This window comes from Thunnus thynnus, chromosome 11 (assembly GCF_963924715.1).
Source record: "Thunnus thynnus chromosome 11, fThuThy2.1, whole genome shotgun sequence".
NCBI classification, from domain to species: Eukaryota; Metazoa; Chordata; class Actinopteri; order Scombriformes; family Scombridae; genus Thunnus; species Thunnus thynnus.
This window is the reverse complement of record NC_089527.1, coordinates 271,545-284,046: the sequence shown is the minus strand read 5'-3', so window position 1 is coordinate 284,046 and position 12,502 is coordinate 271,545. Positions and strand designations below refer to the sequence as shown.

At 43.9% G+C, this 12,502-nt stretch overlaps 1 protein-coding gene across 1 annotated transcript in view; it reads left to right on the top strand.

The window, feature by feature from the left end:
* The window catches only part of LOC137192195 (titin-like), a 213,923-nt gene that overhangs the window by 181,241 nt on the left and 20,180 nt on the right, over positions 1-12,502 (top strand). Inside the window, exons 190-204 of the mRNA XM_067602711.1 lie at positions 71-367; positions 745-1,332; positions 1,506-1,808; positions 1,989-2,285; positions 2,511-2,798; positions 2,946-3,251; positions 3,422-3,724; positions 3,809-4,114; positions 4,239-6,005; positions 6,429-6,722; positions 6,911-7,195; positions 7,598-7,897; positions 8,486-10,552; positions 10,733-11,035; positions 11,523-11,828. Coding sequence (XP_067458812.1) covers positions 71-367; positions 745-1,332; positions 1,506-1,808; positions 1,989-2,285; positions 2,511-2,798; positions 2,946-3,251; positions 3,422-3,724; positions 3,809-4,114; positions 4,239-6,005; positions 6,429-6,722; positions 6,911-7,195; positions 7,598-7,897; positions 8,486-10,552; positions 10,733-11,035; positions 11,523-11,828 — 8,010 coding nt within the window. The remainder of the gene's footprint in view (positions 1-70; positions 368-744; positions 1,333-1,505; positions 1,809-1,988; positions 2,286-2,510; positions 2,799-2,945; positions 3,252-3,421; positions 3,725-3,808; positions 4,115-4,238; positions 6,006-6,428; positions 6,723-6,910; positions 7,196-7,597; positions 7,898-8,485; positions 10,553-10,732; positions 11,036-11,522; positions 11,829-12,502) is intronic.

Here is a 12,502-nt window from a genome sequence, read left to right as displayed (position 1 = left end):
AGTTTATTTTATGCTGCCTTTATACTTTCCACAAAATATGCTTGTTAAAATTCCATACTGTGTGTTACAGAGGTACCAAGTCCACCCATGAGATTTGGAGTTGCAAATGTTACTAAGGACAGCGTTACAATTGCCTGGACAAGACCAGAATATGATGGTGGAAGCAGAGTCACTGGTTACCTAATTGATGCCCTTGAGAAGGGACAGAACAAGTGGGTGAAGTGTGCCACTGTGAAGACCATGAACCACACCATAAAGAGCCTGAGGGAGGGTGCAGAGTACTTCTTCAGAGTCCGTGCTGAGAACCATGCTGGACTAAGCGAACCCAAGGAGATGATTGTACCTGTTCTTGTCAAGGAAATACACGGTAATATCTTAAGCTTTACTACTAAATTTTGGTATCAGTTATATCATTGGATTTTTAGCCTGTCTCAAGAAAACAGCTGAGCCTGAATTATAGAAGTTATAACTATTTCTCATGACACTTAACAAAAATGATAATTGTGATAATTAGACAACAGGTTTTGATCTTTTTTTCATCAAAATAACACTTTCAGATGGTTGCTGGAATGTCCATTGTATGAAAATGTGTATTTAATTTTTTAGATTACTTTTTAAAAAGCCATTTCTGTAATAATTTGGTTTGATGGATTTTTCTTTCTTTTTATCTTTCTGTGGAGAGGTGGATAAATTATTTTTAAAGTGACAGTACTTTCACTTTCCTGTCTTTTTTTTTCTAAACAGAGGCTCCAGAGTTTGATCTGAAGAATTACCCCAAGAATACAGTTTATGTGAGAGCAGGATCCAACCTGACCTTTGAGATTCCTCTCACCGGCAGGCCCATGCCTAAAGTGACTATGTCCAAAAACAATGTTGTCATCAAGGGATCCAAGAGGCTGCTGACTGAAGTAACACCAGACACCTTAATCATCACTCTCAATGAAAGCATGGCAAGCGACGCTGGCAAATATGAAGTCACTGCCTCAAATGCTGGAGGTACCACCAAAATCTTCATTAACTTCGTTGTACTAGACAGACCCGAACCTCCTACTGGACCAGTCGAGATTGGAGAGGTTGGAGAGACCACAGTGTGTCTGAAATGGGCTCCTCCAGAGAATCATGGTGGCAGTCCTGTTACCAACTACATTGTTCTGAAACGTGAAACCAGCACTCCTGCCTGGATAGAGGTGTCAACTAGCATTGCCAGAAGCTCATTTAAGGTGACTAAGTTGACCAAGGGAGAGGAGTATCAGTTCAGGATAAAGGCTGAGAATCGCTACGGCATCAGCGACCACATTGACAGCAAGCCAGTCATGATAAAGCTTCCATACAGTAAGTCAATAGTAGTAATTATTTTCTTTTTTGTGGACTACAAATTGGCATAACACGTGGGGGGAAATAATCTTTCTGTCCACCATTAATTATTCCTTTACTGTGACGAGTTTTATTACATGGATTATCCCTCTGAATAAACACTAACATTAAAGTTATTCTGGCCATTACAGCCTTCCCTGGACCTCCATCCACACCATGGGTCAGCTATGTATCTAGAGAGAGCCTGACAGTCTGCTGGAATGAGCCAGTCAATGACGGTGGAAACCCTGTGATTGGATATCATCTCCAGATGAAGGAGCGGAGCAGCATCCTCTGGCAGAAGATCAATAAGACAGCAATCCCAGGAAATCAGTGGCGGGTCACCAATATCTGCCCTGGTCTCATTTATGAATTCAAGGTGGCAGCTGAAAATGCCGCTGGTATTGGAAAGATTAGCAAGACATCGGAAGAGGTGTTGGCTATTGATGCCTGTGGTAAGTGTTTTTGAATTGTATCTCTATCTCCAGTTTGTCTGAAAAGGTGACATCATCTAACATTCAAAATTAATCAGTTTGATCTGAATTTTATGGGGTCCCGTAGCCCTCAAAACCTAAATTAAGATTCCATTATTTAATAGTTAATGATTTTTCATCTTCACCACTTTAATACTGTAGAGCCCCCAGCAAATGTTCAAGTCACAGAAGTCACCAAGAACTCAGTCAGCCTGGCCTGGCAGAGGCCTCCATATGATGGTGGCAGCAAGATTACCGGCTACAGTGTGGAGAGGAGGGAAGCTCCCGATGGCAGATGGGTGAAGGCCAACTTCACAAATATCATTGAAATGGGCTTTACTGTATCTGGACTGAACCAGGATGTGTCTTACGAGTTCAGAGTGTTCGCCAAGAATACTGTTGGGTCTGTCAGCAATCCATCTCTTATTGCTGGCCCAGTCACTTGCATTGATGCATGTGGTGAGTTGCATTTTATCTACATTACTAATGTTAGTATGCATAGGGAATTTACTGTCTCCATCTTGATGAAAGTTGGTTGACTGTTTAAACATCAGAGACAATGATGGAAATAATCCCAAGATTGTATTGTTCTGTCCCTGCCAAAGTATGTTATGTTGTACTTTTTCAATAAACCAGACCAACTAAACCAATAAACCAAACCAAAAAATATCCTTTGTCCCACAGGTGCTCCAGCCATTGACCTTCCTCCAGAGTATCTGGATGTGGTACAGTACAAAGCTGGAGCTTCGGTTAAACTCGGAGTAGGAATCATTGCCAAGCCTCTGCCAACCATCGAATGGCTCAAGAATGGAAAGGAACTTGTAGCTACCTCTACCGTTAGTGTCGAAAGCACAACTGACTCTTCTGCTGTCCTGATCAAGGATGCATCTCGCCTTGACACAGGCTCATATGAGGTTAAGATCAAGAATGTTTTGGGGTCAGCATCTGCAACCATCAGGATTGAAATCCTAGGTTTGTAGAAATTCTTGCCACATTCCTATATAATAACAGAATTCTGAATTAATCAGTTGAATAAGTTTGAGATCATCAAGTTTAATGCAATCTTCCATCATCCCAGTATTTATTGCTCATATGCTTTACCTTTTTATCCCCCTGTAGATAAACCTGGACCCCCAGCTGGCATCATTAACTTCGTCTCCATTACGGCAGAAAAGATCATATTCAGCTGGGAGCCTGTGCCTGAGGTTGAGCTGGGAGGTTCCAAGGTGACCCACTACATTATCGAGAGACGCGAAACCAGCCGAGTAGTCTGGTCAACAGTTTCAGACAGGCACGAGCAGACCCACATTGCTGTCGGCAAGCTAGTGCGAGGAAATGAATACGTGTTCCGTGTCAGGGGTGTTAATAAGTTTGGAGTTGGAGAGCCACTGGAGTCGGAGCCAGTCATCGCAAAGAATGCCTTTGGTATGCTTTGGGCTGTATTATGAATATGATTGTAAAAATGAATAAGTCTTATGGACTGATATAGTCCTACTGCTTTACAGTCATAAGAAAAAATATACCAATTTTTATCAAGATTGTTATTATGTTGCCACTTGCATTTCCTTAACTTTTTTTTTTTTTTTTTTCTTTAGTGACTCCCGGGCAGCCTCGTACTCCCGAGGTGAACACCACCACCAAGACCAATATGGTGGTAGAATGGGACAAACCAGGAGTAGATGGAGGCAGCCCTGTTACAGGCTACTACCTGGAGAGACGCGACAAGAAGAGCTTGCGCTGGATCAAAGTTTACAAAGACCCTGTTACTGACATCAAACAGACCGTCTACCACCTGACAGAAGGACATGAGTACCAATATCGTGTCTGTGCCATTAACAAGGCTGGAGAAGGACCGTTCTCTGATGCATCAGAATACTACAAGGCTGCTGATCCAGTTGGTAAGCGGTCTTTCAATGAGTTCCAATGAGACAATAAAGATAGATATATGCATCTACCACCTAACAAATGCATTCCATTCATAGATCCACCAGATGAGCCTTGCAAGCTGAAGGTGGTGGACTCCACCAAGACATCCATCACCTTGGGCTGGTCCAAACCAGAATGGGATGGAGGCAGTGAGGTCACCAGCTACGTGGTGGAGAAACTTATTGAGGGAGAGGAAGAATGGGCTGTGATCACCTCCAAGGGAGAGGTCAAGACAACAGAGTACACAGTTCATGACCTAAAGCCGGATGTCAACTACTTCTTCAGAGTGTCTGCCATCAACTGTGCTGGCCGTGGAGATCCTCTGGAGATGACAGAGCCTGTGCAGGCCAAAGATATCCTGGGTAAATTAATCATTGATATTGAAAATGTGAAGTGTGTTCAGTTTACAATAATGTCTTGGTTTCTTTGTACATGACTCACATACTATATACCTTGTGCCCTTGTATATTTTCATGATTCTCACAGAGGAGGCCCAGATTGACTCAGATGTGGCCATGAGAACTCACTACATTGTGAAGGCTGGCAAGGATGTGGAGCTGTCTGTTCCTCTGAAGGGCAGACCTGCTCCCTCTGCTTCCTGGAGCAAGGGAGAGGAATGCATTGACCACAACCCCAAGTATGAGTTCCACCACTCAGACACTACCACAGTCCTTGTGATGCGTGATGTGACCAGGCTTGACACTGGAAAGTACACAGTCAAGGTTGAGAATGGTGTGGGAGAGCCCAAGACGCTGACCCTGTCCATGAAAGTCCAGGACACTCCAGCTCAGTGCAGGAACCTGGTACTAAAGGAGGTGACCCGTGGAAAGGTCACCCTCTGCTGGGAGCCTCCACTCCTTGATGGTGGTGCTGAAATCACAAACTATATTGTTGAGAAGAGGGACTCTTCCAAGAGATCCTACTCTGCAGTGACAAGCAAATGCACAGATACAACATACACCATTGAAGATCTCTCAGAGAAGACATCCTTCTTCTTCCGTGTGTTAGCAGAGAATGAGAATGGTGTCGGTGATCCATGTGAAACACATGAACCAGTGAAGGCTACAGAGACTCCAGGACCAGTCAAGGAGGTGTCTATGAAAGATTCATCCAAGACCTCTGTCACTCTGCAGTGGCTGAAGCCTGATTATGATGGCGGCAGCATCGTCTCTGACTACGTCATTGAAAAGAAGCATGAGAAGGAGGGGGAATGGTCACTTGGAGGAACCAGCAGACAGTGTGAGTTTGAAGTCAAGAAACTCAAGGAGCACTCAGATATGTTCTTCAGAGTTTCTGCCAGGAATGAAAAGGGACAGGGTGAGTTTGTTGAGATTGGGCCTATAAAGGTGATCGACTACATTATCACACCTGAAGCAAGCCTTGCAGACTACCCAGATGGCAGAATCAATGTTCGCCTTGGTCACAATGTGCACATTGAGCTGCCATACAAAGGCAAACCCAGACCTGCTATTCTGTGGCTGAAGGACAACCTGCCTCTGAGGGAAAGTGACGTAATCCGCTTCAAGAAGACAGAAAACAAAGCCACTCTAATGATTAAGAATGTGAAGAAGGAGAATGAGGGAAAATACACCCTGACCCTCGACAACATGGTCAACAGGAGATCCTTCCACATCCATGTCATCACACTTGGACCGCCATCAAAGCCTGTTGGACCCATCCGCTTGGATGAAGTAAGAGCTGAGAGTATCATGATCTCCTGGGATGAACCCAATGATGATGGCGGTGGAGACATTACCTGCTACTCTGTGGAGAAGCGTGACACCTCCCAGTCTGACTGGAAGATGGCATGCTCCAGTGTAGAGGGAACTCAGTTCAGGGTGCCCCACCTGATCAAGGGCAGTCAGTACCAATTCAGAGTGTGTGCTGAGAATAGGTACGGTGTCAGTGAGCCTCTGGTCTCACAGATGGTAGTTGCCAAACATCAGTTCAGGCCCCCCGGCCCACCTGGCAAACCTGTCGTGTACAATGTCACCACTGATGGCATGACTATCCGGTGGGAGACACCCATCTATGATGGTGGTACCCCCATCATGGGCTACCATGTGGAAAAGAAGGAGAAGAACAGCATCACATGGCAAAAGGTGAATACTGTTGTGGTCAAAGAAACAGAATTCAGGATCTTGGAACTGATCGAAGGTCTTGAGTACTCCTTCAGGGTCTACGCCCAGAATGATGCCGGCTTCAGCAGAATGAGTGATGAGAGCAAGCCAACCATGGCCGTCAGTCCTGTTGGTGAGTTCTGATTCACACTATGATTTTTTCTGTTTTCTTGTTACACTTCCATCACATACTATATTGGTTATAAGTTTAGCAAAATCACTTTAGTTCTAAAACCAGACTAACATGTAGTTTGAATAAAAGCACTTTGGCAAAATAAATTAAAAGATGTTTATGTTTTATTTTATTTAAGAAGGGACAATGCACATTAATTAACTTGAGTATTTGGATCCATCATGTGCCAGATTTAGCCATACAGCCTAATTTTTATCTGCAGTCCCTGGCAAGTTGATGGCATATAAAAAACATTAAAAGCATATAAGCACAGAGAAATAGCAAAACATTGCTATAACCACTACTCCAGATTATGACGGAACATTTGATTCTCCAGTAACCACTGTTTTATAGATTTTAAGAGATGCATCTCATATATTTCAGATCCTCCTGGCCAGCCCGACTACACTGATGTGACTAGTGATTCAATAAGTCTTAAATGGGATGCACCCAAACGTGACGGAGGTAGCAAGATTACTGGCTACACCGTTGAGAAACGCCAAGGACATGGCCGCTGGTTCAAAGCCAACTTGACTGACGTGCATGACTGCCAGTACACTGTCAGTGGTTTGGCAACAAATGAGCGCTATGAGTTCAGAGTGATTGCCAGGAATGCCATTGGTGTCGTCAGCCCTCCATCCAACTCCTCTGGATTGATTGTGGTCAGAAGTGAGAACGGTGAGTAATGACAGGACAGCAAGTGTGTACCTGGGTTTCTGATTGTGTTATTAAAAACTTGAACTTCAGGACTGATGGGTAAATGACCGAACAGCTTGCTGGCTGCAGTGCAAATCATAGTTCTCATTTTTAAAGCATAGTAAAGCAACGTACTGAAAACTAATGCATCCCTCTTTCCTCCAAATCAGCTTCTCCTCATATTGAGTTTGGCCCAGAGTACTTCGAGGGTTTGACAGTCAAGGCAGGAGACAACATCAGGCTGAAGGTGACCATCACAGGACGCCCTGTTCCTAAGGTTGTCTGGCACAGAGACGGTGTCGAGATTACCAAAAAGATGATGGATGTTATCAATGTAGCTGGATCCAGCACCCTGTTTGTCAGGGATGCTGACCGTACTCACGCTGGCCACTACACCGTGGAGGCTACCAATGGATCTGGAAGCAAAAAGGAGAACATCCTTGTTCAAGTCCAAGGTATGTAGTTTTGTCAGTTTGCCCTTAATATTACAGTAAAGTTGTTTGCACCACTGTATATAGTCTTTTAAATTTTTTTAAATTTTTTAATTTAATTCTTTATTTTAGCACAGAAGTACATATTATAAAGCTTACATTGAGACAAAAGCAGTTAAATTTTTCATCTGCTATCCAGTTTTTTACACTTACAAGAGAGGATTGAATAAATGATAAGAAATATAAAAATAAACAAATTTTAAGAACTTTATACAGTTTGGGATCAGCAAAGTGTATATATAAGAGTCTATACAGGAGAGAGGGGATATGAGGGTTCTCAGTCTGGTAGCAAGAGTGTGAGGGGGCTCTTGTTGTGTGGTATAGTCATTTATTTTCTAACTTTTCTCACACACCTATGTGATACAGACACACCTGGGGAGCCGGTAGGACCCATCACTTTCAGCAACATCTCCGAGGGCAGGTGTACTCTGTCCTGGAACCCACCAGAGAAGGATGGCTGCTCTGAGATTTCACATTACATTGTTGAGAAGCGTGAGACCACCAAGATCTCCTGGGCTTTAGTGTCTGACGAATGTGAAGAGTGCACTTTCACTGCAACCAAGCTCATGAAGACCAATGAGTACCAGTTCAGGGTCTCTGCCGTCAACAAGTTTGGCGTTGGCAGACCTTTGGAATCCAGCCCCATCATTGCACAGTTGCAATACAGTGAGTGAAACATTGGAAAAGCAGTTTTATTCAACATTTCAGATAAAAGAAAAGGTGCCGGTTACAGCTATGCAATAATTTACCAGACACAAACAGGCTGTTGGTCCGGACTGGTTTTCCGGGCTCATAGTACTTTGTTCTATTGGTACGTAAACACAATTTTAACAGGAGGGGAGCATTAATCGAGGGGGGAACAAACTATGACATAACACCAGACCTCTTGTAGACCACTGACCAGATATTTTGACCATCATGTCAGGGATTTATAATGCCGTTAAATGGGACATTTTTACCACATTTGAACCCAAACCATGATCTTTCCCAAAACTGTGGTTTTTGTGCCTTAACTTAACTATTTTAACCCAAACCATGGAAGGATTGGTGGATCACCTGTAAGCACAAACTTTCCTCCATTTGGAAACAATTTGAATTTGATCATATGATCTTGTGCAATCAACATCAATGCTCATGTGTAATAATTCCGTACCGACATTACGTAGACAATTGACAGAGCGGAATCCGGACCAATAGCCACTTCTAAAAGAAAAATGTAATTTCTACATGCACCACTTTTCTTGTTTCCCCCAGCTGTTCCTGATGCTCCAGGCACTCCTGATGCCACTGAGGTGACAGGAGAGAGCATCACCCTGGCCTGGGCTCCTCCAACATCTGATGGAGGAAACCCCATCCACCACTATATTCTGGAGAAACGAGAGAAGAAGACTATCCGATTCTACAAGGTGATTACCAAGAAGCCTATTGTCGAGTGCGCTCACCAGGTGCTCCATCTGACCGAAGATATGGAATATGAGTTCCGTGTTATGGCTGTGAATGATGCTGGTGTTGGAGCTCCCAGCAACATCTCCATTCCTATCAAAGCTGCTGAACCAAAGGATATCCCCTGTGCTCCATCTGTGGTCTGTGTGTCAGACTCCACCAACAGCTCCATCAGTCTGGAATGGTCCAAGCCTGCGGATGACGGAGGCATGGAGATCCTGGGCTACATCATCGAGATGATGAAGGCTGATGAGACAGAATGGAAGAGAGTAAATGAGGAGCTGGTAGCAGAAACCCATTATGTGGTGGGTGGCCTACAGACAGGAGCTGAGTATAAGTTCCGTGTTGCAGGTGTCAATCATGTGGGAAGAGGTGAAGACCAGGAGACTTCAGAGCCTGCTCAGGCTGTTGACAGGCAAACACCACCACAGGTTGATATTGATGCTGCCTTCAAGCAGACACACATTGTCAAGGCTGGAGGTTCGGTGTGCCTGGGTGTCAACTTCAGAGGAAAGCCCATTCCCACTGCCACCTGGGTGAAAGAAGAAGGAGAGTTGGGTGTCCTGTCAGAGATCATAACTACAGAAGGCAGCAGTTCTCTATGCATTGAAAACTGTTCTAGAAATGATACAGGCAAATACACTGTTAACCTGGAGAATGCCAGTGGCAGCAAGGCAATTACTTTCACTGTAAAGGTGATGGACACTCCTGGAACTCCACAGGCTGTGGCCTTGAAGCAAGTGTCCAGAGGCTCAGTCACAATTATTTGGGAGCCTCCACTTAATGATGGTGGAGCACGAATCCATCACTATATCGTTGAAAGGCGTGAAGCTAGCCGTCGCACCTGGCAGGAGTCTGGTGGCAAGTGCACTCAGCATATCATGAAGATCCAGGACTTGCTGGAGGGGGTACCATACTTCTTCAGAGTCTCTGCAGAGAACCAGTATGGTGTGGGTGAGGCATTTGAGCTGACTGAGCCTGTCATTGCCACTGCACAGCCATCCGCTCCGAAGAGACTGGACATCCTTGACACCACAGACAGCTCTGTGTCACTGGGCTGGCTCAAACCAGAGCATGACGGTGGTAGCCGCATCCAGAGTTACACCATTGAGGCTAAGCCAAAGGGTACAGACAAATGGGTAGTGATTGGTAACACCAAGAATCTCACCTATGATATTGAAAAGCTCAACAAGGGTGATGAGTATGACTTCCGTGTGAAGGCTAAGAATGAAGCTGGCTTCAGCCAGCCCAGGGAAACTGTGACCCCCGTGCTCGTCAAAGAGCCTCACATTGAACCTGCTGCTGACCTCAGTGAGATCACCGGCCAGCTCATTACATGCAGGTCTGGTAGCACCTTCACCATCGATGTTCCCATTAGCGGTAGACCCGCTCCCAAAGTCACCTGGAAGCTAGAGGAGATGAGGTTGAAAAACTCTGACAGAGTTACCATCAAAGTAACTAAGGATAGAGCCAGCATCTCAGTCAAGGAGGCCATGAGAGGTGATGGTGGTAAATACTACCTGACTCTGGAGAATGTGACAGGAGCTAAGACCTTCACTGTTGAAGTTAATGTCACTGGTAGACCCAGTCCTCCAACCGGACCCATTGAAATCTCATCCATCACCTCTGCATCCTGCGACATTAACTGGCAACCACCAGAGGACGATGGTGGCACTGACATTACCAACTACATTGTAGAGAAGCGTGAGTCTGGCTCTACTGCCTGGCAGCTGATCAACTCCAGTGTAAAGCGCACATCTCTCCATGTTTCTCATCTGACCAAGTACATGCAGTACACATTCAGGGTCTCTGCCGAGAACAGGTTTGGTGTCAGCAAGCACACAGAGTCTGAGACTATTGTTGCAGAGCATCCTTTCAGTGAGTACAATTATATCAACTTAAATTTTTGACAGCAATTCAATATTTGAATGTTAAAGAACATATTTTTAAACATTTCTTAGATTTTCAATGTCTGTGAAAAAATGTGCATCTTCTTTTGAGTCAGGCTGTGATATAGGTGACTGTACTCAAAAACAAAATCTCATTTTTTAATCACAGCACCTCCTGGCGCACCAACAAGGCCCTCAGTCATCAATGTCACTGCCAACACAATGACCCTGACATGGGAGGAGCCCTACCATGATGGTGGCAGCAAGGTGACAGGTTACTGGATTGAGAAGAAGGAGAGGAACATTATTCTGTGGGTGAGGGAGAACAAGATCCCATGCTTCGAGTGCTCCTACCAGGTGGAGGGCCTAGTTGAAGGTCTGGAGTACCAATTCAGGATTTATGCCATGAACAGTGCTGGGCTGAGCAAAGCCAGCGAGGCCTCCAAGGGAGCAGTGGCTCAAAACCCTGTTGGTGAGTGTTTTTTGTTTTTTTTGACACTTTTATTTTTAGTTTTTGTATAAACGGAGAATAAATGGGGTCTGGACATAACAGCACAATCAGTAAAAGAAAAAAAAAAACAGGTACAGTTCACAATGCATTCCAAAGGGTTCAGAAAAGAAAAAGGAAGACTGTTAAAAGTCTGTATGAATATAACAATCCCATTTTTCTCCTTATTTATGTTGATAAGAAGGGCAATGGTGGGAGGGTCCCTCTGATGCCAGCATTTTGTAATTGTTTTTTTACTTGAGGCCATAAATATCTTCAAAAGATGTGTGTCGCTTTTACCGAGACCTTTAGGAATGTTTCCGAGGTACAAAAAAGTGAAAGAAAAATCAGATTTAAGGTTCACTTGTTGGTGAGTGCTGAAAAATGTGTATCACACTATCCAGTTCTTTATGTTTAGGTAATATGGCTTTGCTCTGGCATGTCTGACAAAAATTATCTTTCTATTTTTTAGATCCACCAAGTAAGCCAGAAGTCACAAATGTCACGAGAACCACTGTGTCCCTCAAATGGTCGACTCCACTGAATGACGGTGGCAGCCCCATTGTGGGATACATCATTGAGCGTAAGCCATATACTGTGACTGGTGAAGGCCGCTGGCTGAAATGTAACTACACCAATGTGACAGACACTTTCTACACTGTGACTGCCCTGGGAGAGGGAGAACCCTATGAGTTCAGAATCATCGCCAAGAACGCAAACCAGGTCTTCAGCTCACCCTCAGAGTCCACCGGCTCTGTGCAGTGCAAGACTGACTTCGGTAAGATGCGTTTCTTTGATCATGACACAATACCACCAGTACAGCCCTTTACATATCTGACCTTAACTATCAAAATAAAAACTGTCTCAAGTTTCATGCGACATGTATTAATATAACCAATATTGAAAAAAGGAAACATCCAGTTTACTTTAGCTAGTAAGTTAGTTAGTTTACTTTTCTCATTGGCTAAATAAACACATCACTTTTTCCACCAAGTTTCTCCCAGGTCTTTTTGGAGTAGGTAGAACTTTTACACCTCTTTAAAAGGGTTGGGGCATCAACACAGATATTGTTATAGTAACTAGGGCTGAATAATTAATCAAAACCGCAATATGGCCTACTGCAATTTTCAAATCGCAGGAGGCACAATATTTGTTAAAGGTGAAATATGTGTCAAAATACCATTTTAAATTAAATATTGTCATGCTGCAGAGATGTCCTGGCCAACACATCATACTCTACAGGCCTAACATATTTGTTTGGTACAAACCCCCGCAAAAATCACACCATCATCATTTTAATATGTTTTTCAATTAAAATGAGAATAATGAGGTAAAAATGATCATTTTCTCTAATATTGCAAATCATATCGAAATTGCAATATCAGTCAGAATACTCGCATTATATATTTTTTCAAAATCGTTCAGTCCTAATAGTAACCATTTTCCTTTTTC